A 25,382-nucleotide genomic window follows, 5' to 3' on the forward strand; every position below is an offset into this window, starting at 1 on the left:
CATAAACATTTGTAGATATATGAATAATATTAAATATGCCAGAACTGCAAACCAGAATGTTATGCTTACTTCAGTTGTCTAAGAAACAACTAAGAACTATTTATTCAGAGACCTCTTGCTCTGAGAGAAAAAAAATACATATAAAGGAAGAACATTCTGCTGCAAATCTTCACAGGAATACAAATAATCTTGTTTACTCCAAAACCGATACGCTGATCAGATACAAATGTAAGACACACCTCTCTCTGGTTTTACAGACCCATGGTTTTTTGTCACACAAAAGAACTGCAGACAATACAGGATAATGTATTTAAAATATTTATTTGAAATTGTGAAATGTATTTCATAACTCCTGCCAGTGCCAGATGAAAAAGTAGGCATAAGCTTAAGTCCAGGTCTTCAAAATCGTGACTTTTCAAGGTGTATTTCAGTACAAAATTGTCATACAGTGCTGGAAGCTGCAAAACTGTGCAGCACTGGAAGTGCTGAGAATTCTTGGACTGAAAGCCAGTGTTGATCTGCTGGAGGCAAGAATTCCAAGTTCTTCCTGAGCAAAATCTGATTTCTCACTTTAGTGCACCTTGAACAATGATTTTTAAAATATATTAGCAAGCTTGTCTGATGAGACAATAAAAAGCTCCAGGATTTTTTGCAATCAGTCTCAGTTGTGTTTCAGTTTTTATTATCTTGTACTCAATGGAAATAGCACTTTTGTATCCATCTCTAGTGTCAGGTAGTTTTATTCTATGTTCTGATTTTCTACATAAGGTTTCAGATGTCCCACAAAGACACAACAGAACCAATGCTTGTTGGAATTCATTGGAGAACTGTTCTTGTAGAGCACAAATTTTAAAAAAAGGTATATATTACATCAGTGTCATATGTCAATAATCTGGGGTTTGTTTGAGAAATTCACTGTTTTAACTCCTGCCAGCTGCAAAACTGTATTGATAGGAACATGATCCAGCCTGTTTTTATCAAGGTGCAAAAAATGAACTTCATTGCCTGGAATGAGAATAACACGTAAATTGAATAACATTTTTGTTTATTCAAAGATGTAAGTGAATTGAAGCAGCATTCTGACTACCTACCAGTTATCATACAAATGCGTACTAGTTCTGTAGACTGCACGGTATACTGTATTTTAAACAATTACAAAAAGTTTTTAAATTATGTTAAAGAAACAAGGAATATTGAAGCACTACCCCTTCATGCTCTAGCCCTCTACTAAAACCACGTTAAATGCCTCAAATCAAATGTGAAAGCAGAATGTAGGTAAATACCACAATGTCAATAAAACCCTCCAAACTTTGAGGCAGTTTTTCCATCAGCACTCTAATTAGTTTCTGCAGGACTGTGAGAAGCTCTATGCCACCTCTATGGGAGACGGGACTACACAATGACACTTTGCAGATTTCTTCACGTGACAGAAATCACACAGTTCAACACAAGACCGTTTCCTTGGGACCCACAGGGACAGAAGGTGAAATGGTAGCAAACAGCTGAAGGAGACAGTTGTATTTCACACACAAAACAAAGCAGCTCACCTGGGCCTATAATCAAAGCTCCTCCCTGCTGAACAGGGTCTCCTTGAAAATCAAAAGCTGGGCCAGTCATTGCTCTCCATATACTCCTAATGCTTCCCAGAAATGTGTTTGATTTCACATGAGGGCTCCGAACTAAACAAAACCACAAAACATTTGCTATCTAGAAATATGGAAGTATATAAGAAAAACAACAATGATCAGGTGTTATGAATAGTTTTGAGATTACTGATTACTAGTGTTTTCACAAAATATAGCCTACGAGAGACAGTCTGGTGGGGAACTCACTTTCTCTTTACAGTGCAATCATACTATTTTATCAGAACAAGTTTTTTACATTTGTGAAAGTCTAAATAAGGTGAGAAAGTTATTCTTACCTGATGCTTTATTACCTTCACCTCTTTTCATGCCAAGTATTTTATAAATTTCCCTTTGTGGATCTACATACATTTCATGTGTATATCCAGTTAAACTGCAAAAGGGCTGCAAAATATAGGCATACACACAGACAGACACAGAAAAGGAAAGTAATATTTCTAAGGTTAAGGCAGCAACTAGTTAGGGTCTACTAACAACAGCAAATACTGACACCTGCCAGCTCCACACTACCCCTCTTATTTAAAAAGTGTATTTGTTAGTTATGTCAAGGTGGAAAATTTTTTAGCCTCAAAGCTTCTATTAAAACAAAGCTTCCAGTGAAATAAAAAAAGATGTTTCCTTAGCAACCCCTGGTGGTTTTTAAACTGCAAGTTTAATTATTTGCTTTAGTCATGTATTACTATTAGAATTGCCCAATGAATAGTATCCTTTTTTATTGCTATTGCAAAAGACCACCTTTTCATGCAAACCAAATCCCTCAATACAGACCATTAAGAAATAATAGAAGATACATTGTAATTAATGACTACTTTATTTACCTTGATGTGATGGTATGATGACTGTCCAATAACTATAAGCCTCACATTTGATTCCTAGAACAGAACATGGGTATTGAAGCTGTAAAGAGGAACTGGGTATTCCTACATGACTTCAAAGCATTAACAGAATTTGGTGTCCCAAGTTAGTGATCTGTGCACTGACTTAAAATTACTTGAAGTTAATGCAGCTTACATGTTTGGAGACTGCGCTTTTGTATATCACCTGTATTTAGCAGCTACATTAATTTATTAAGAGAAAAATTGTTTTTAAAGATAAACTTTTAAATTACAGTTGTGTAAACTTTGAGTTTCCTGTAGCATTGGTACGATTGTCTTTTCAATTGATTGTAACATGCTCTGATTTTGGAAACTCAAAATTTCCACTCAGTTGCACTGATGTCTAAAGAAGCTGCACACAAATTATGGAGCCCAAACATGGTTTATTTATATGGACCTATTAATAGATATAACTTGCATTCACACGCACTGCCATCTTTTGCAGGTGCAGCCTTAGGCCGGAGTCTAAAACACAGCCCAAAACTGAAGTTCATTTAGATATCAATAAAACCAGGTAATAAATATAAGGTTGTTTTATTATATGTTTGCTTTTCCCATATAGAATAATTTCCCATATAAAATAATTTTGCTTGTTATGAAAAGAAGCCCTCCTAGAACTGGAATACTTGCACTAGGAGAAGTGTGGACATTTTTGACTCTCTTTATACATTTATTTGAGGAGCCAAATTAAGAAAATGTCCTTTTGAGTAACACTGATCAAACAGTTTAGAAATATCTATCCTGAGAAGGGAAGCTGACAAAGAAATTTCTCCTTTTTGTCCTCAGATTCCTAGTCCATCTCAGATGGACTTAGATGGAGTTTCTGTTGGCAATGACCTGAGTCTCTGTCATTGGCTGTGCTGTTGGGAATAAAGTAGAACAGAATTTCAATCAGCAGTCTAGAAGGCACAGTTTAACCTTCCACATTTAGCAGGGGATCATTGTCTTCTCCGGTGTCTCCTACCACCCAAAAAATACATGTCAATAGCAACCTCTGCCCATTCTACTTCTCTTTTCTGTCACTGTCATTCCTGTTTGTGCAGCTGCCCTGGAGAACAGGACACAATACTAACGCAGCTTACAAATCACCATAGAAAAATATACTATTTTTAATCCAGATCAATTTTCTGATCTTGTTCTGCTGTAAAAGTGTCTGACTGTTCTTGTTCTGACTGTAAAAGTGTCAGTCAGCCCTACTAGCATAATGGAAAGGGTAGTAGTTAGCAGTCAGAAGACTGTTGTCCAGGGCACTACTAATACTGAAAGAAATGCCTGTCAGATGTCATCTAACTGCTCTGAACACAACAGTAAAAAGAGCACCAAGCTAATAGGACAGGGAGAAAATGCTGTTGCAACAGAGCGTGTAGTGCCATAAATCCTTTCCTATGTCTCCTAGACAGATTCATTATTGTGGTTCTTGAGAGAGACCCAAATGACCGTCAATGGCAAAAGGCACAGAGCCTGCTCCCTCGCCAGGGGGATATCACGGCTTTATTCTGGGGTCCTGCCCCCACTGACCGGAGCTCTTATTTAGCTCCTTTCCCGTCCCTGCCGGTGCCAGAGAAACCAAGGCCACGGCCGTCCCGGGGCTTTTTCCCAGGGGGGAAGGGCCCAGAGACAGGGACAAGCCACTGCCCCATCAGGGACAAGGTGGGAGTGGAACAGAGTTGGGTTACATTCCAGTGTGGGGGGATGGGCGTGGCCGAGCATGGACAAACCATGTGATACCGTTTCCAAGGGGGACAGGGAAGAAAACATTACAAATCCAATATAAAAATGAAACACAATATAAACCAAATTAATGCGCTATAACACATTATTGCTATTATTCCACCAAACAATGAAAGCGCTTCTTCTGAGTATTTTTTTTTTTTTTTAAATTATTATTCCTAGAAGCTTTATGTAAGCCTGTAGCTGGACATAACATACTTCCTTGATTGCAGCCACAAACACATTAAGAGCAGAGCACTTACTTGTAAAAATGCCTTGGGGACTTTTGCCAGATCTTCTACGTACTCCTTACAGGTGTAACACAAAAAATTCTGCAACATACCCAACTGAATGTGTCAGAAAGAGATATAATTGCATAGCTATGGAGCAGCAGACTTTGGGCACACACTACTTTGGTGGTGATCAGGAACCAGGAATGGGAAAGATTCCAGCCACCAAATTTGGTTTAGAATACTGTTTTAATCCAAGCCTGAACAGGGACACTGGGCCTGCACCCTTGCAAATATTTTTATCTCTAGAATTTTTAAGAATATGATAGCTGATTCGACAGCAGGGAAGTCAAGGAACACGATACTTGTTCCTCTGAACACCCGACTGAAATAGTGTTTCACTATTGTAAATAGTGCTTCCCTTTACCCAAGAACAGGGGGTTTCAGGAGCAGCACTGCTGTCCTTTGTGCTTCCTCCCCCTCCGCTCCAGACCAGCCCGTGCCATGCCCCCGCACCCCCGCCGGGAGCCGGGCTGGGCCCCACGACGGCCCCTCCTCACCCGCACGAACAGCACGATTGCTTTCTGCTTCGCGTACAGGGCCTGGAAGGGGACGCTCCTCCCGTCCGCGTCCAGCACCAGGCAGCGGGCGGCCTCCCACAGCTGCTCCTGCTCCGGCCGCCGCCCGCAGCTCCGCGCCCGCCCGACCTGCTGCGTGACCGGAGGCGCTGGCGGCCCGGCCATGGGAGCGCGGAAAGGAAAGGCGGAACCGGAGCGGAAAGGCGCGGGGCGTTGTGTGACGGCGAGGAAGCGACGGGAAGTTCCCGTCCGTGGGAGAGACCTGGGGCAGCCGCTCCGCGGCCCGGGAGGAGGTAGGGAGTTGGGATGAAGAGAGCGAGCGACCTGCGGCCGAAACCGCTGCGCGTCCGTCAGCCAGAGCCGGGGTGCAGTTTGTGCCTGGCAAACACAGGAGAGTCACCCGGAGCTTCCCAGGAATGTTGTGTGAGCAGGAGCAGTGACATGGTCATACGGCCTCGAGGTTGGCGTTCTTTTTCCGGGAGGCCGCAGCCCTGCAGAGGGCCGTAAGCGAGATACAGAACTGTTCTGGAGGAGCTGTCGAGCAGCTGTATCAGACAAAAACCACACCAAACTCGGTGTCCTCGTTCATGCAAAAGCAGAGCTTCACAATGTCTTGAGAGCTGAATAGCAGAATACCTCGAATGCATGCAGAAATGAGTGTACCGTTCTTAAAATAAGAAAAACACTAGGTTGTTGAAGAGTAGTGTGGTCTTTTAGACTGTAGTTTAAGCTGAAAGCTTATGAGGATGAGGGTACTTTTCTTAGTGGGCAGAGGAAAAAGAAGTATCAGACAGAATAGGACTGGGGAGACTCTCCAGAAGTTATTCTGCTTTGTGAAAATCTCTGATTATATTAATTCCAAAGTTTCTCTTAACAACTGTTCCAGGGTCTGTATGTTAATGTGATTCAAACTTACACCCCTTGTGCTTTGGTTTAAATCACTGCTTTTATATTACCAGGGGTGAGCACATAGAGAAGGTTAACTCTTGCAGTTCTTTATGTCCTCACAAAGGACTGTGATTTAAAAGGTGATGAATTCAAATTAGTAAAGAACTTCAGAAAATTGTGAAACTTATAATTCTCCTAGATGCAGTTGGACCCAATGATTTTAAAGGTCTTTTCCAACATAAGTGATTCTATGATTCTGAAAGAATATGAGTATTCCCCATTGTTGTTTTCATCAGGCTTCCTTGTTCAGCTACCAGTATGCTGTCCAACACATTTCTTCCACTGGCAGTTGATGAACCAAATTCTGTGCTATGCAGCAGTGCCCTGCAGTTCCCTCAGCAGTGCTGATGGGGATGTGCTGCCTACCCCTGACTACTGCAGGACACAGCAGAGAACTGACAGCTTTTGACAGGGTTTGGTCTTCTCTTGAAGTGGATAGGCTGTAACCTTGCTGTGTTATGCCTGCAGTAAAACTGGGAAGCATTGGGCAGGACTTGGGCACAGCTCAGGACTCGATCATCTGTAGAGCTTAAACCAGGCCCTTTGCCAGTGCAGCTGGAAATCAGAAGAGGCAGTTGTACCACTGTAGGGGATCTGCTGCAACAAGCCTCTGAGTGGGAGGACACATTGGGATGAGACTGCCGATGAAAAGAATTGGGCATTGTGGTGTCACAAACTGAGAGGAGACTGCCCTGGATCAGCCTGCACATAGCTGACCTTGTACATCCAGAGAGCTAATTCTTTCTTGATTTGAAATGAAATCTCCTGAGGAGCCCCAGAGAGGCATTCTGCCTGTCTGGGAGAGGTGGTGATCTTTCCTACTAGGCCAATGAAGACTGCCTGCAGACTTTGCTTTATTTATGTAATTTGGCCTCCTTAAACTAGCTGAAGAAGCACATCCTTGACAACAGGTTTCAGCAGTATACAAGTGAGGAACAGCAACTTTCTTCTGAGGACATTTGCCGAAGTATTCTCTAAAGCCCCTCAATCAGTGTGTTTCTAACTTTTGGTAGAGAGTCTTAAGTGTTGCAAGAATACAAATACAAATTGTTGTCACCCCCACTTTTATAGAGAAAGAACAGAAATGAAGGCAGTTGTACTCTGGCATGTTCTCTGAAAGTGGAAACACTCAAAATCAGCAGTCATGTTCTAAAAGCTGAAGCTTAAAGCTTTCATTAATACATGCTTAACAAAAGTGCAGACATAAGTTTCACTTAGTTGTGAAGAAAAAATCCATATCTGCTGATACTCTGGACAGTACTAATTGTCAAGGTGTGCAGTCTGCTAAAACCATATAATTCTTCAATGTGTGCTTCCCTTCCCCTGTTTTCTTTATAGCTCACAAATATAGAAAAGTGGCTAACTTAAAAAAGCACATTTGTCAGAGTGATGTATTTTCCATTGTCCTAAAGAGAATCAATCAATGCATTTAAATTATTTTTGATTCAGGATGCAAGTCATTCTCTTCACTGAAGTGCAATTTACAGTTGTGGAGAGAAACTTAGCTATTATTTAATTAATCAGGGGTTGGGTTACTTTTTACTGTGGATAAGAAATTCAAATTCCTACTGTTTCAAGAGGGGAAAAAAAAATTGTGTAAAGATGGTGGTTAATTTATTTGTTCTGTATTGACTACTGAAACAAAATACCAGCTGTAATTATGCAACCATAAGTCCTTTATATACCGCAGCTGAACAAAATATTTGACAAGGGAGGTGTTCTGGAAAAAAAGAGAGTCAGAGACTTGCCTTTTTGTATGTTTCTTTATTATCAAGCTTGGCTCTGGGGGAGCTTGCTTGCTCCCTTGGCAACGTGGAGGAGGAGGTACACACAGCTTCGCTCCACAGCGAATCTGGGACTCCCACACCCCTCGCGGGCTTTTTCCCCTTGCCGGGGAGTCCGTTTCGCTTCACTGATCAGGGGTCATCCAGTGATGGGGGACTCCTCCTCAGGTCACGGTGACTAAATAAAGCTGCTTTGGCGGACTCCTGTACCCCTTGCACTAGTCTAAAGTGCGACTTCAGTCCTGGATTCTACTTTGGTTCCCTGCTTTTTAGAGTCTCTCCTTCTTGAGACATTCCCAGAATTCCGTGTTCTTTTTATTTGCATATTCAAACACTATCCGATGAATGGGAGCAGAGATACAGGTAATAAGGTGAATTCTTAATGAACAAACAAGTAAATAAGGTGATTAATCAATATTAAAACAGGAATAATGCAAATTCTTTAAACAAAACTAGCATTAACAATCTTAATGGATTTACTTAACAATTAAGTAACTAAAACATAGATCATTTGAATAGAACTTATTTATAACAGGAGGTGTGGCCTGTATCAATACCATAAATGCGCTGCCTAAAGTATATGTTGTTTATTTGTAAAGCAACATGGTATTATCAATTTACTACATGATGTACTGTTTATTTAACATAAGAATATTTGTTCTTCTTTACATTCTAATTCTAATCTAAGTCTAATATTGGTTAGCTAGAGATAATAAGGTTATTACTTATCAGCAAAAATAAATTAGTGTTTACAGTTCCAGGGAAAAACATCATGCTAAACACCAGCTAGGAATTAGTTGTTTTTGAACTGTTGTAATTACAAAGGAGTAAAAACGTGTACTATTCTATAGATAAGACAGTTTGAAAAGACAGGTATCTGGTAGGGAGAGGTGGGGCCTCTCTAGGAATGGGGAATTCAAATCCTTCCCTCCGTGTTATTGTAATTTGGAAGATTAAAAAAACCCTTTTCAGTCAGAGCTATGGGGAAAGGAATAACAGTCCTTTACTAGTAAATATAACAGGACAGACAAACAACAACAGCAATAATAATAATAATAAAACAGAACCAAGAACTCCGAGGGGCTTTGTCTCACGAGTCCCGGGCAGTCTGATCTCTCCGGGACCCCGAGAGCACCAAAGCGAAATGGTGGAAAACTCCGGGCTGATGGCTGGAAACGGCGGGTTGTCCCCGGCAGGCAGGGGGGTGTCCTGGCAGGCGAAGTGGGCAGTGCTGGAGAACCCGCGGTGGCTGGACCTGGGCTGACCCAAAATCCAGCAGGGCAGGCGAAAAAAACTCCGAATTCCTGGGCGTTCCGTTAACCGTGGAATCCACGCAGCTATCAGTCGCTCGACCATCCTCCCTGGAAAACCAAGAGCCAGAAATACAACCCCCCCCCACCCTCAGGTCCCGGGAGCCTTTTCTTCCCCCTAAACTAAGTGATCAACTCCCTTTTGTCTGGGTTAAGCACCCTGTAACTATCAGTATTTAGTCTCCTAGCAGCTTATGGGGGGAAAAATTCCACAGGAAAACTTAACCCCCAACAGACAGATTCTTCTCTTATGAGGGTGGTGAGAGAAGTATCCCAGAGAAGTTGTGGACTCCCTGTCCCAGATAGTGTTCAAGACTGGGCTGAACTGAGCTTGGGCCAACCTGGTGCAGGGAAAGGTTCCCTACTTTAGCAAGGGGCACAACTGGGTGATCTCTAAAGTCCCTTCCAACTCAAACTATTTTATAATTCTGTGATAAGAGGCTTTTTCCTTTATGTCTGCCTTTCATTGTTCCCTTAGTGTCATGATATCCTGTGGGTATGCTTGAATAGCACATGCAGTGATTCTTCTGAGCAGCAAGGACAGTAATTTGCACCTTGAAAGTAATTTTGCAAGTGGTGGGTTCCTCTCTAGTTTTCCTACCTGCTGTGTTTTCTCATCCTGATGTTATTTCTCATCACTTTTGCTTCCTGTTTTGTGTTTAGTGGTTGTTCTTTGTTTGTTGGTTTTGTGTGCGTGTTTTCTATTTGGTTTGTGTTTCCCTGTTTTTGCTTGTTGAGGGGAGGTTGGTTGGTGGTTTTTGGTTGTTTTTTTCCCTGAAGGGGGAGTTACTACCTTTTCAAATCTTGCCTGAGTTTTGATTTTTGGTGCACTTTAGAAGTTCAAGATTATTTACCAGAGTAAAGGGCTTTGTAAGTCTGGCTGCAGTATCAGAGTATCAGTGTGCGTTGTGTGTTTCATATTGACTAACTGTTGTTTCGCAACACAGATAATAGAAATGTAATTTAAAATCCACTCAAATAGTTTGGGGATTATAATGACATATGGAGAGAAAATATTTTTCCTGTTATATATATTTAGTTTTGTAAAGCCAACCCTACACTGAGAGCAGTAGTAGAAAGTTTACTACACAACAGAGTAACAGTAATAAGTGAAATGTGCACATTTTATTTAATATAGCCTCAAGGCACAAAGAGAACTTTTAATGCATTTTGTAAGAACTCTCTGAATTTGATCTATTTCTGTTTTGCAGCTATCTACTCTCTGTGCTGCAAATGAGAAACAGAGATGACCATCTATGTGTCAAGAACAGTATGTGTGAAGACGTTTATTTACTCTTAAGTGCCACTGGTTTGAATCTTTTAAAAAGAACTAAGAGGTGGCAAAATACCATTTAAATAGATGAGACATGGTCAAAAAGTCAATAAAAGATCTACTACCATCCAGACAAGCCAAACAGAATTGTCTTGTATCTTGTTAACAATAAGACTCTTAGAAAGTAAGCTAATTATCGTTAGTGTAAACCAGATGAGAGGATTAAAAAATAAAGAATGTAAAAGAAAAAAAAGAAAAAAAAAAAGAAAGAAAAAAAAAAAGGTGATTTTATGGAACATTCAGGGAAGATTAAGCCTTACTTAAGACTGGTATCCTGCAAGGTAAACAAAAACCTTCTTGAAAACTTTAGATACTGTTCCTTTTTTAGCTTCTCCCCTTTTCCCCCACTGCCCTGATTTTTGCTTATATGGAAAAGCATGTTGTGAGTAGGTTGTAGTTCCCAGTTCTATTTCCATTTTCTATGTTCACAGAGAGTTGGATATTTACTTAGCAGTAGATTCAGTTCAAATGGCTCTTTTATTTATGACAACATTGATATTTAGCTACAGTTAGGAATTCCCTTCTTGGGACTAGTGGATTGTATAACATTTTTGCTGGAGGCTAATAGCTTGTGCTAATTATAGCACACACTTGAAACATTTCATTTATTTCTTGGTATGTAATTAAGAGTAGCATCACTTTAGCATCAGACATATCTCTTGAACCTCTTTTCTGGAGAGATCAATTAGAAACCCCGGCCAGTTCTCATAAAGAGGTAGATTTGATTTTTTCACGAGCTTGCCTGAGTGGTTGTATCCTAAGGACTACAAATCCACAACCCATGTCCACTCTCCTGCCTTTCAAAATGGCTAAAAAATGTTGCCTCTCTTAGTATTGACTGACTGAGGTGATATATGTGCTGAACTCTGATGAAGTAAGCCACAATTTTCATTTAGTGGATACTTCCTTAAGAAATTATTTAAATAAGAAAAGGAGTCCAAAGATAAATTGGCTAATAGCCATGTGAACCCCTCATCAGAAGCTTTAGACATTACAGCTTTCCAGCTGGCTCTCCTAGGAGGGCCTTTAAAATCCTCTCTGGTGAAAATAATGTGTTTGGTTTGTTAACAATGAAAGCTTCGACTACAACCAGTAAAATTCATGCCACAGCTGAGGTGGAGGGCCTAGCCCTGAAAGCCTTTTCAATCTGGAGTTCATGTGGATGCTGGTGTGAATAATGCACTTGGTGTTTTGAGAGACGATCATTGGCTTAAGGCTCAAAATATGGCCTCTTGTGTATCTTCAGTGTTTAAACAAGAAAGCTGTTTTTTCTTCTGTTGTTTGCACTGTAATTATGTTACTTACTTCAACAAAGATGTCAGTCTGCTCCAGACATTTCTTTCTTAATGAAGCTATTTATTCTTTCCCTATTTTTCAATTCCTATTTTCAGTTATCTTTTTAATATATTTCTAATGCAGTCATTCGTTTATGCACAAAACTAGCAGTTAAAGTGAAGATCAGAATAAAAAGGCGAATATAGATACATTAAATATATTTTAGTTGGAGACAACCATAAATTAACATATATTAACATATCAGCTAAACCACAAAATCTTTAACTGAAATGTCTGTAAATGTAAAACAAGCATTATCTTTCTTTGCATATTTTTCTTATGGTGAAAGATGATTCAAATTAATTCAAATTTATATACTGTTGTTTCATAACACCATCATCTTTCATGTTGTAAGTTAGAATGTGCAATATCCTTCTGTCTACTACCTAAGATTTCACATGTAAAAGCTGAAGAATAAAGTGCACAAACCTAAAATCTGTTGAAAAAAAATAATGGAAAAGGAATGAAGATTTCCTTTAAGCTCCATTTCTTTCTTTTTTTTTTTTTTAATTTATTTTCCTCATTGTTCTTCTATAAAATGTTTGCAGCAATTTAAACCTTTTTTTCCTTGATGCTCATGTTTCTGCGTCAATCATTTGTTAAATGCAGCTACTGCCATTTCTGCATAGTACATCAGTCAGGTTTTTTTTTCACACTGAATTGACTTGTGCTCTCTCCAGAGAATGATCAACAGCCCCTGTTTAAAAATTCTCTTAAGGCACTTTAGCATTCAGGCTGTGGCTCTGCCATGGTTTACAATGTCTTGACATAGAACCCTAGTGATTTCAGTATCAATTTAATCATACAAATAAGTTAGCTAGGTATCATAACAATCAATCCGCAAAACATATGTGTTTCTCTGTTGCTGCTGTCATTAATTCTACACAGGAAAATCCCTTTAAGAAGTAATAGTTGTTTAAAAATATCAGAAGAGAGAAAATATCTGGCTTACAGTCCAAATGGGATCAACACAACTGTGTCTGGAATTGCTGTACCAGCAGGAATTTCATCTTGCAAATGTAATTTGTGTGTCCCTTTCTGAGTAGTAATTGCTGTATTGCTTTTCTTAAATGAAAAGCCTGTATGACAGAAAAGAATGCATCAGAACTGAAGAATTCTTATTCCTTCCTACTGCTTAGTGGACTGCCAATTGCTAAAGCAGGCAAGACTAGTCAGGGATTGTTTGTATATATTTATTTATTTATTTAAACAAATGTGTAAAACAAATTTTGATTGGCTTAGTCTAATACTTATCTTAATCTAAAATGACTTCAGGATGTATGGGCACTTGAAAATATATGTATAATTATTCTTTTTCTCCATGATACTTTTTTCATGTGTGTGTATCTGCTTTGGAATGCTACATCCGGTTGCGTCCCCGCTCCGGGTGGGAGCTGACCCCCAGCTAGCTCGGGTCAACACAGACACAAAGTTTCCAGTTCGTTTTGGCTTCTCAGCTTGGCAGCTGGACCCAAAGGTGACAGTCAACAGCAGCCGAAGAGAAAAGGCTGGCTCTCAGCTTAGCAGGTTAAAGGATGTTTATTAGCAGAGATCTCCAAGCTCCGAGGCGAGCGGCTCGGAGCTTCCAGGCTGAGAACCCAGCGGCTGAGAGAGCTTGCTCCTCCCTCCCACCCCCTATAAGCGGGGGAGGGTCCCAGGGAGGATACAAAAAAGACCACAAATCAGGGGTTTCAGGGGGTAACAAGGTGTGCCCACCCCCAAGCTTCAGACCACTAAAATCCAGAGCTAAAGGAATTTCCCCCAGGCTACCTATCACCTGAAGCTCTCTCACGGAGATTTCACAATCCGGGAGGGACCCCGGGAGTGATAGGCAAGCTGCCCCAGAGAGGGGGGTTGGGGCAGAGGGGATGTTACATGTCATGTGAGGTATGGGATGATTGACACAAAACACCTTATTATACAGACAACACAAAAGGGATACAGAATTGGGGATACAGTGAAACGAACCATAACATAAACTTCTTACAAAAATCTAATAAAACAGTTCTGCACCACCACAGAATGCTGCTTCTGCGGTCTTCCCTCTGTGTCTTGTGGCAGTGACTTTTGCATAAAAGTTTTGATAAAGTACTATTGAAAGTCATACTTTTTAGTTATTTTTCCTTGTAGGTCTATGTAGCTGTATTCTAAACAGGCCATTGTAATTCAGCCTCTGTTTCCGACAATGTAATAAAGAGATTGTTCACACTTGAAAGTTAATTCTGATTAAAGATGTAGATTTATTTCTGTAGCTGTTACTGAATAACTTCACTTGTTGTTGTGCTTATTTGAACTCTGCTTAGTTGAAATAACTTTCAAATAATGAGACTAAATCATAATAAGGGATGATTCTCTAGGAAAATAAAGATGTAAAAATATGAGGGTGTTCAGAATACCTATAACTCATATTGTGCACATGCTGTGAGAAATCTTCAGTAGGACATGCTTTTTTAGGGAATTTCAGGAGATAAAAGCACCTTGAAGTATCTTTGTTGTCATCTCTGATGTCACTTAGATTAGAGAATTTTTATCTAATTTGAAATTTACCTAAAAATTCTGCTTTCTTTGAAGGAAATGGGTGATGATCTTCTAGAGCAAATTATTTACGGGATTCCAGTGCCAGAGAAAAAGAGCATTAAGATCATGGAGTCAACAGCTGGCTTGCTGAATGGTAGATAGAGCAGCCTTTACACAAAGAGGATGATACAGTATGTCTGCAGTTTTCCACACAAATTTAAAAAATTTATGTAATACAAGAAAGATTTTATGCCTTCCTTGAGTTCTTAGAAAGAGCTGTCACACATTAAGTAGAAGAGCTGTCTGCTCTGGGTTATAAAAATTCCATTTTCCTGGATGCACTATCTGTTTCTGTGCATTTTTGAGGCATTTGTGGGGTCAGAACAGTGGTTTGCCACAATGCTTGCACTGGAGAGCATGTAAAAGATGAAGGGCATGGGAGAATAGTGTGTCATGTGTGCAGAAGTCTCTGTTACTAGTTCTCTTTCCTACTTCAGCAACATGTCAGCCTGAAGTCCCAAGCTTCCACTAGAAAGTTAATGATTCTTCTTCTGTAACCAACAGAAGCTTGAAAATAATGACCATGAATGTAAGAATCCAAATTCTGCTTAGAATCACCAAGTGTGACCTTTGCAGAATCTTTGAAAAGACTCTGCATCAAAACCAACCTTTACTTGAAACTGGCAATGCTGAAATTACCTCTGGCTACTACTTCTTAATGCTTTCTGTAGATGCTCCAATGTCTAGCCTATCCCACTTCAAGTTAACAGTGCATGACTTGTGCTTCTAGGGGGAAATGTAGTTGTACCACTTTTCTCAAGTCTGAGTGAAATAAAAGCTCTTTTCTCATTGAAGCTGTGGCATGACCTTGTTGAGTGTTTCTTGACATGTGAGATTCTAAAAGTGTGCACAACTACAGCACAGCAGTTGAAGACAAGAGGCAAAGGAGCCTAGAGTATTTAAACAAAAATGCAGTGGAAAATTTAGTTTGACAGAATGCAATTGCAAAAATGTGATTTAGTCAGAACTCCAGGGGAAACCTTGTTCACAGTGCACTGGAGTTCTCTGAGGACCCTAAATACTGCAGATATAAGTTTAATACTGCATCTAAAAGAGTGAAGCCAATAATTCAGCCTGACACCATGCTGGCAAATTATTTAATACTACATCTTAGAGGTAAGAATGCTACCTATGAAGTTATTAGTGTTAATGCCTGCTATCTAACCTAGAAGCATGTGCTATTTGACAGTTACTTGTTCCCTTAAAAAGAAGAAATGGTAAAACATATGTTTTGTGTGACTTACATGTAATAAATTTTCAGACTAAATAGTCTTTCAGAAGGTTGGAGTATACAATAGCACTTGGAGGAAACAAGAACTTGTGAAACTCTTCATTCTAGGCCTGAAAAAAACTCATTATCTCTGAGTGTGCAGAAAGAGCTGGGGTGGGGTTTTCACCTTTCATGTACCTCTCACATGATCTCTTGGAAGATTATCTTGAGCTGGTGGGATTCTATTCAGGAACCATTCATAAACAAAACAGTCACAATCTGAGGAGCCAGAGTTGGGGTTTTAAACCTAATGATTTCTTTTTGCCAATCCTTTCTTCTTGTTTTCCTCTGCCCCCGGGGTGTTTCATGCAAGGCATGAACAGTGAAGTTTCTGCCCAGCATATGTTCTCTGTGAGTCATAGTCCCTTCGGAAATGTCTCACTACTGGTAGTGATCATCTGTGGCCTGTAGCTCTTCAGGGGTGTCCCTACTCTAATGTGTGTCACTAGTGGACCCTTCAGGGCATCCTCACTGTGGGCTGCAGTCCCTTCAGAGCACCTCCTCTGCATGTGGAGAACCTCTGAAGAGCACATCTCCATCCACGCTATCAACAATATCCCCATCATATGTCTCCTCTGTCCATCCTTTCCTGGCAGCTGCCACATTTTTTAAACATGTCTGAACAAAGGCACCATGTGGTTGGTTGAAATTTTCGTGTGGGGCATGGGGTGCACAGTGCTTGCAGAGCCAGCTGGAAACAGCTGTGACTACACAGTGCAGCTGTTGAATTCCTCCCTTCAGGGCACCCTTGCGGCCACTAGGTACAGAAACCCCCACATTTGTGCCCCAAACCAGCTGGGTACAATCTCTTGGCATAGCATGCTCTGCTCCTGCAAAGACAAACTTTTACGGAGTGGATTCTAAAGACATTCCAAGGGGATTCAGGTTCTACCTAAATAGTAAAATCTGTTTTATTTATTCTGTAGTTGAGTCTTGTTACTTGATATCTATGAAATACTTAAAACAGTAATAGAAATCAGTTGCATTTCTTGTTTGTTAGTAGAAATGTCTCTTTGAAAATAGCCCCTCCTCGAGGATGTTACAGTGTTCATTGGATGTAGCAGTTGAAAACAGAGGAGAAAAACTATAATAAATGGAATTGGAATTGAGTCTATTCAGAAATTAAATATGATAATGATATGACAGTTCATGACACTGACTTTTTTTGAAGAAAAAAAGTGCCTTCAATTACCAAAGATGAGTCTTGCAAAACAATGGGTTAATTTGAAGACTGAGGAGATGCTAACCATCACAGGAGCAAAGCTTCTGTTATGATTTATATCTGAAGCTGGTGATAGGCACCAGTTTTACCTGGTGTAAATGCTGCAGGTAATTTTCTTTTCATAAACAAATACACTACCAGAAGTTGCTATGTTTGCTGTGATTCTACATAGTCTCTTATTTGACTTCTAGTATGCATTCAAGAGCCTTTAATTTTTTTTTTTGTAGTTGTTACATTTACATTTTGATGCGAAAGATCAAGAATGTAAAGGCTGTAGTTAAAAATCTCTGGGCAGATGAGAAAGTTTCTTCATTGAAGTCACCTGATTATGAAGTAAGCTCATGGATGAAATAAAAATGAATTTAAACTGCAATTAGCAATGCTTGCCTGTTAGGAAATTTTTTTTGTGTGTGTGTGTGTATTATTGCTGACAGAATTATATTAATAGAAAGGTTAAAAATTAAAGAAATCAACAAGAAAATGAGAATTTGAGCATGCTTGGTTTAAATGTTTAAATGGAGACACTAGGAGCTCAGGGTCCATTGTGAAGCATTCGTTGAAAGACCTAAAGATTTGAAAATGCATAGGAACTGTGGAGATGGCTGAGTTACATAAAGCAGAAATAAACAGAATGGTACTCATTTTAATTGTTAATTAGATATAAACATTTGAAAGGAAAGTGGATTTTATCTTTTTTCCTTGAATGCTGGTCACAGTTAATAAGCGCATATTTATTTACAGCTCAGAGAATCTGAAGACATCAGGGTCTCAATGATCATTAAATCTGGGACGTAAATTGTCTCAACAGAATGACAGTCATGCTGGCATTCGTTTTGCCATTCTTCTTAGCTGGTATGTGTGCTGGCTTAAAGGCAAAACCAGCAAGAGACTCCAAGTCAAAAAACCACCAATTTAATAGGAGAAAAAAAAAAAAAAGCAAAATAAAATAAAACAAATGCAATAGTACAAAAGATCACTGATAGAATCAGAATACAACCTGATACCATGTGGTGGTGGTAGCAGTGCAGATGAAGTGGTCTTGTTGAAAGAGTGATCCCATGGAAAGGTCTGGTAGCTCCTGTCTTCTGACAATCCAGTGGGTAAGGCTGCCTGTGCTGTCCCAAATGCCAGATTATATCCAGGTGGGAATGCTTGGCTCCTCCACTTGGGCAGAGCATCTCACAATGGGCTGGTATCATTCTCTGAGTCTTGCAATGGGTCCTTGATTGCCCATTAAACAGCGATAGCTCCCGGAGGGAGTTACCTATGAGTCATGCAGCAGGGCATTGACGGGGCATTAACAGAAGATAGTCTGGAGGGAGGGGGCAAGGGAAACACTGCCCAACCTAGCTTCAACATCTCGTGTAGATGGTGATAGAATACATACTTTGGGCATATCTTACATTGCAACCTAGGACAGTATGTTTTGTGTTCTGTCTTGCTTCTCTAATAGCAGTATGGGAGGGGTTTAAGTCTGTTATACCTCAGGCTTGGGTTTAACTTATGTAGGGGCTCTTTTTTGTTGCGGTGAATTAGATTTTAAATTTGTAGGTGTTTTATTTCACAGAATGTGTGTATGGCTCCTCTTAGATAGGATCTTTTAAAATACTTAATCTGATGTCTGAATTGAATGTTATTTTGAGTATGAATGAAAGAAATATAAAGGGCTGGAGTGAAATGAAAATAAAGTTTAGGTGGCATAACGTGGCTCTATTATGAAAGACCATCCTAGGACATGTAATCCAGCCGAGAGTGAGCTGGATTTTTAAATAAACATAATAATGTTTATTTAATTTAAATACAACTTCCTCTGAACAGCCTTTTGAGGGCTGTTCGGGCGGCTGACAGAATGCACCTCTACTGATGAACACATGGTGTCAGAAAAGCATAGCCCAGCATTGCTCATGTGTTGGGATTTCAGTCAGGCTGGATGTGGCTAAAGTTGTATAGTCTTATTTTTGTTATGTGGCTTCAGTAAAAGGCTGGCCCTCCTGCTTCTTTATTCTTACTTTTCTTTTTTCTTGTTTTTCAATCGTTAGGTTTTCTTGACCCCTTCTCCCCACACTCCTACTGTCTTTATCTTGTCCTTTAGCTGCATTTTTTGTTTTTGCTAAAACTCTTGTATAATGAAGTCCTGCTGGTAAAATAAAATCCTACTGCAATGATTTGGCAGGTGTTGTGCAGGCAACACAAGACTTTCCTGATTTTTTTTTTTTTTTTTCCTGTGCTCAGAATTTTTTCCCAGAATTGCAGCTTGACAGAATGCATCTTTAAAGTAAGCTCTCTGTCTTTAAAATATTTTATACAGGGTATTAAAAAAGTAGGCTATGCATCTGCTCAAAACTTAACAAAAAATCCATTTGTTTAATTAGGGAAGAAGATGCTATAAATTGAGTAAATATCAAGGAGAGCTAAAAGGGTTTTTTAAAAGGATTTATGTTATTTGGCTCTCCCTTCCCTCCCTTCCCCAATACTTTGTTTCTAACCTTTGCACATGCATTCAGCAAGGTATTGATCAGTCCTTTCCATCTCTCCCACTTCATGAACATTTTGCAAAGCCAAAGCAGCAACAGTTTTAGTGTTTCTGGGCTGGAAAAAACACAGTTCTTGTTGCAGTCAGTTTATCTGTCACTGTGCTGTTTTGAGCATGGAAGGATGAAAAACAAAGTAAGGAATGGGTCTGATAAGCCAAAATAAGAATTTAATACAGAAATGTGGACATGTTTCTAGCCAAGATCTTATTTAGAAATATTTAATGTATCTCAAATTGAAACAGAGCCATACCTAATACTGGGGTGTGAAGGTGTTTTAGAGTATCCAAAATCTAGCTGTGTCCCTAGACTTAACATCTTTTGTTCATGTTTGTGTTGGAAAAGTATTACAGCTTCTTAGAAGCCCTTTCTTCTCTTTCCAGTGGAGCACAACTTACTCTGACACCAAGTATGCCTTTATGGATACTCAGTAGTTGCTAGATGTGCATGTTTTTGGGCCAATATACTTGATTGAGAATTCACAGTTTAGTTTCGTGAGAGTGCCTGCTGTGACAAAAAAACCAAACCAAACCAAAACAAAAAAGAAAAAAAAAGAAAAAAAAGAAAAAAAAAGAGGCAGTCACAACATTCAGGTTGTGACTGCCTTTTCAAGGAAGCATTTATCAGAAGATATATTTGTCCAAAAATGAATTAATTTTAGACTGGGATTTATTGGAGTGGTGATTTGGGGAACGCACTCTCTGAGAGTATAGAGGCACAAAGGCGGGATGGAGTAGATCCTACTAACTCTGGTTTGCCACAGTCTAAAATGAATACTGTTTGAATGCTGTTTTTTTCAGGCCACAAGAAACCCTGTCAGAAAAAAACCACAAAAAACCTCAAATAACTAAAAAGGACAATAATGTACTTTTGTGTTAATAAATGGAAGCTGTAGTGAGCTCCAGAAAATGGAGTCCTCACACTCTACTTCTTATTGAAGTATTAGCTGGGGTATTTTCAGAATATGGAAGGAAAAAGTGATATATGCTAATGCAGATTGTGTGTCCTTAATTCAGTCTTTCTAGTTATGTAAACAATAGGATGTTTACATCACTTTGTTTCCTATTGCCTAGCTAAAGCTTCCTGATACTTTGGTGCTGTAATTCTTTGAAATCTGATGCAAATATATTTAGGACACAAATATGAGGTTACAAAGCATTGTGGTTTACAGGGAATTTCCATATATCAGACTTTTAATGAAGCTTCTTATCCCTTTCCTTTAAGATTCAATTGATCTCCGCAGCCTTTGATATGATATTCTAGTACATGGCAGCTTTTTCTTTTTTACAAATCAAAATCGGCCTATGTGTATATCTTAACCATTTTGATGTGGAAACCTCATTTTCCATCCTACAAAATCAAAAATAGCCATTCTTTCAAAATTGGAAAAAAAAGTCTTCATGAAATAAAGAAGAAGGAAAATGAATATATAAAGCAACATACAATTTGCACTTATAATATACTGTATCCCTGTCACTACCCTGACTCTTTACACATCCACTCTGAATTAGTTTAAATCGTCATTAACATTCCACAAAGTGCAGTGTATAATAGGCATTGTGATGATGATTCTGGGCAAGTGGCAGTGTGAAATTAATGGGATTAATATTCATTGTACACGCTTTGTAAAAAGCCAGAACATGTTTTTCAGCTTCACTGCACATCTGTGCATTGTTGCATGTGTATTGTGAGCCCTGGTGGCTACTGAACAAGTTGAGCCAAATCTGCCACTGGTTATAATGTTAAAAATCTGGATAAATTATATTCTTTTAAAAAGAGAGATAATCTCTTTCACCACTGTGATCAGAGACCCAATGCTTGTTTTCGGCTGCTATGGTTGGTTGATGGTCTGTGTTTAATGATATTACAGGCCTACAGTCTGAATAGAATTTACTGTTTTTAAAGACTTACATGATACTCTCATTAGGAAGAAATTTTTAAAAAAGAGAAAAAAAAAGAAGAGGAAAAAAAAAAAAAAAAGAACGCCAGCCTCTTCTGCTTTCAAAAAGGATCTTTTTGCAGACCTCCCTGATCTCTATCTTCTACATGCACCTACTCCCTTCAGGAGCTTTTCTTATCCTCCAGGTCAAAGCCTTAGATACTCTCAGATTGTCATGGCTACAAATCTGGGTTCTAGGTAAAGCTTTTTTATGGTTGTATATCAATGTACTTTGTCTTAGAAACTACAAGGTAACTTCCTACTGTGTATATTCTGCTATATATCCTTGCTGAGTGCTAGAGATCAAACCTAGTTCTCAGGTGACAGGACATACCTTGCATACAGATGTGTGAGAGGTAGTCTGATAAATTGATTTTGGTTTTTATTTATCCTGGGTTATGTGGTTCTGGTTATTTTTTCTAATTTGCTTAGTCTATGTTACAAAGCACCAATACTATTGTTCTTGTAGCTATGGAAGTTTCAGTGTTAACTTTTTACTGAGTTATATTCAGAAGAAACTGAGATGCACAAGAATGTTACTGGGATAAGTGATTTTTATTTGTTCCCATATGTCTAGCGTCAGCAGAAATTATTATAGTAAAGCATGTATGAGGTAAAAATTCTCAGCTTCACGGTCCACAGTATTTACAATCAGTATTTACAATCAAATCACCTTTATATAGCAACTGGGAAAATGACCTAATGTTTTTCTAACTTTTGCCAGGACAGTTTGTAAGAATTGACATTTGTAACACTTCATTCTGAATCACTGCCTTTATGTGACAGTATATTTATTTTTTCAACTATGCTGGCAAAAAAATTGCTCAGTTCATAATGTAGGTTTTCGGTTGATCCAATCTGCCAACCCAGTCTGTGACTGCAATTCTGAAAATATTTTCCTAATTTCATTGTGCCCATCCTGATTGGTAGCAATGATTATTTTAAAGAAGGTATATAAGGAAAAAACAATTATATGATTTCCTCCTTGGGGCAAAATTGAGGAAAAAGGACACAATAAAAATTGGAGTGTAAAGCACTAAATTCATACAAGTATATAATGGAAGATGTAGTTGATCTGTACAGGACTACAACCAATGGGTGTATTTTTGCCTAGAAGTTTGCTGAAATTTAGATATGCTTGATATATCAAGTACATGTAACTACTAGCATGTACTTCTGCCATCTCTGTTTATGGTTCCTTTCTACTTATATGAAAGCAACTGAATAACATTCAGTAAGTACTTATTGATTGTAGGTGGTATTAAATGTAGCCTGCAAACTTCTTCACAGCCATTGCTCAAGTACAACTTCGTGTCAGTCCAGATCTGTGTTCCTTCTGCTTAGTGAACTGTGATGATCGTGTTGTTATTTTTACCAGTATACTGCTGTACACACCTGCAACTTCCCGTCCTGACACCTTTGATGACATCACCTTGCAGCAAAGAATGACTATTTTCATCCTTTTCCCTGGTGGTAGTCTGCAAAAAAGGCCAATTAATGTGTTTAATCTCTAGGTTAAGCAGTGCATCCTCTGTGTTGCACTGATTAAAAGCAGGTGTCTTCATCTTTGCCTAATCTTGAATGTATCACTGAGTTACCTCAAAGCTATCTTTTGAGGTGCAGTGGATTTATCTTTGCTCTTCTTCTCACATTGCAGCCACATCTTCTTGCTCAGTCAAACCGTGTTGTCTGCCTAGAAATCCATTAGTTTCATTTCCATGCGGGGATGATTTTCATCCTACCTCACATCTTATCCATGTTTACCACAGAGTGGCTGTCCATCAAGGTGATTGTTTTTGGGGTTCAGCTTTTCAGCAAGTTGTTGATTTAACTGTTATGAAACCTCTGTGAGGATAGCATTCGTTAAAAAAAAAAAAAAAAAAAAAAAGAAAAAAGAAAAAAAAAGGTGCAGAAGAATATGCAATCTATCACACTGTTCCTGTCTTCTGCACAGCTGTAGTCCACTGGCACTCCCAACTGATAAATTTAATAGTAATATTGCTAGAGGGTGTACTAGGCTTTGTTACCTCACAGTTAAAAGGCTTAAGTGCTGACACTTATTGACACAGGAGAAAAAATACGAGTTTGCATTTTGTAGGTTAATATTGTATCAGAAGGACAAAAAAATTCCTTCATCTGTGAGTTGACTCTATAGAAAAGCACACAAAGAAACTAAAATTGAACTTCAATAGCTGGAAATTACTCTGATGAGAAATTACTCTGATGGGAATAAACACACATCAAGCAAATAAAAGGCCACAAAAGGAGTAAGGGCCAGGAGGGCTAGATTTTTTATTTCCTCTGTATTATGGTGATATGACTCATATTTCTGCTTTATTTGATATTGTTTGATCACTCCACAAAGAACTCCCTGATTCATCTGAGCTTGTTGCTAAATATCTCATTTTTTGAAAGAAATTTCATGTTTGAAAACTCGCCGAGCTGACAAAATAGTATGTTGGTGTCTACAAAATGTTAGTTCTTAAGAAGGAGAGCTTCAGATTTTTCCACATTTTCCCACTGTTCTTCTTCAAACCTGCCCTAAAGGATACACCTCTCTGAATACAAAAGATGTTCAATCACCTTGCTTGTTGAGTGTGGTCTGAAATGTGAAGCAAAGAACTTTAGCTGTTATATACTTCCTGTAAAATGGAAGAGACAAGTATATTTGTTTTACTTCTGATTTGAAGCATTGCTTTAAGAGTGAAGGGTTTTTCATTTTTTTCCAACTAAGATATCCCGACAGAGATTCAGCAGGCCTGAACTGCAACATTTTGTCTAGCAGCACACTCCGTGTATAAGAATATCTGCTGCTTATGCATATTAGAAAACTCTTTTTTTTTTGTTAAACATCCATACCAGCTCTGAACGAAGTGGTTCTTGAGTAAAGCAAACCTTCAGGTCTCTGCAGCGTGCTTTGTCGGAGAGGGCTCCACAAGATGGCAATGTGTATCCAGAATCTGTTTCTGTCTGCTTTAGACACAGAGATCTTCCACGTACGTCAGCAGATTTTGCTGGTGGGATAAAATATTTAGGAGTTCCATATGACAAAACCTCCATTTAATTAAATAGTTTTGATTATTTTGCTTAAATTAAAATAATTGTGCATTGTTTTAATTTTTCTAGATTAATGTGCAAAAATAGAATTGCTCTGTAAAATGTTTTCTTTCCCTGACACATTCCATATCATAAAATTTATCTTTCATCAGACAGTATTATTTTATTGAGATAGACGACTCTGTATAGAAAATACAAGTAATTATGTCCATTCATAATTCAAATAACACCCTTTTTTAGAGATGGAGTCATTGCAAATTAACTGTTCCTGTCTTTGTATCACTTTCTCTGCTCAGCTTAGTTGAAGATTGCTTTTGAGAGGATCCTGACTCATACACATAAAGTCCATTTCAGATTAGGAATGTCTTTGTGAGGCAGACAGGTGAGCAGGGAGGAAGTTCTCTTGTCAAAAGAGGTAGGCAGAGAATATTTTCCTGGTGATGAAAGACACAGAAAACTCCCTTTCAGCCTGAACAGAAGGTAACCCTTGCTTCTTTATTACTGTTGGGCTCTAGTGACTTCCTTCTTTACATGAAGTAATGGATAAGCAGAGGCTGTTGGTCCCAGGGGCTGGGTGCAGTAAGACTTAGGGAGCAGAAGGGCTCAAAGCCTGCATTTAACCACAGAGGCAAAATGGAATCAGGGTGATACCAACGGAGGCTGTTTGAGCAGATTTTTAACAGTTTATCACAGACACACAAAAAATGAAGCTCATTTGTGAGACAATGAAAGAAAAGGGAGCAGGACTGTGAGAGAGAGAGAAGGAGAGAAAAACAGTTCCTCCAGAAACTACAATGCTATTAAGACCTGGCTCCCAGTGGATGGCTGTGCCTTACGGGGTCTAATAGGTATGAGCTCCAATCTAATCTTGGCTGGCAGTTGGAATATTCAGAGATTGCTGGAGAACACCAAGTTTCTCTTTCTGGGGGTATCTCAGGTGATTAATAATGTCAGAATGCATGCCTTAGCCTCTCCATCTTTGGGTTGCTAATGCAGCCTCTCTCTTTTCCTTGCCTGCCTGTTTCTAAGGAACTTCCTTT

The 25,382-nt window shown here is 39.0% G+C and overlaps 1 protein-coding gene across 1 annotated transcript in view; it reads right to left on the minus strand.

Moving 5' to 3' along the window:
* Positions 1 to 311: 311 nt before the first annotated feature.
* PRXL2C (peroxiredoxin like 2C) overlaps positions 312 to 25,382 on the minus strand; it is a 28,702-nt gene continuing 3,631 nt past the window's right edge. Inside the window, exons 2-9 of the mRNA XM_058424187.1 lie at positions 24,145 to 24,299; positions 22,661 to 22,763; positions 5,056 to 5,414; positions 4,492 to 4,560; positions 2,462 to 2,515; positions 1,922 to 2,027; positions 1,548 to 1,679; positions 312 to 1,005 (exon numbers count right to left, since the gene is read on the minus strand). Of these exons, the coding sequence (XP_058280170.1) occupies positions 878 to 1,005; positions 1,548 to 1,679; positions 1,922 to 2,027; positions 2,462 to 2,515; positions 4,492 to 4,560; positions 5,056 to 5,414; positions 22,661 to 22,763; positions 24,145 to 24,299 (1,106 nt within the window). The 3' untranslated portion in view covers positions 312 to 877. The remainder of the gene's footprint in view (positions 1,006 to 1,547; positions 1,680 to 1,921; positions 2,028 to 2,461; positions 2,516 to 4,491; positions 4,561 to 5,055; positions 5,415 to 22,660; positions 22,764 to 24,144; positions 24,300 to 25,382) is intronic.

The sequence above is a fragment of the Hirundo rustica genome, chromosome Z, assembly GCF_015227805.2.
Source record: "Hirundo rustica isolate bHirRus1 chromosome Z, bHirRus1.pri.v3, whole genome shotgun sequence".
Taxonomy (NCBI): Eukaryota; Metazoa; Chordata; class Aves; order Passeriformes; family Hirundinidae; genus Hirundo; species Hirundo rustica.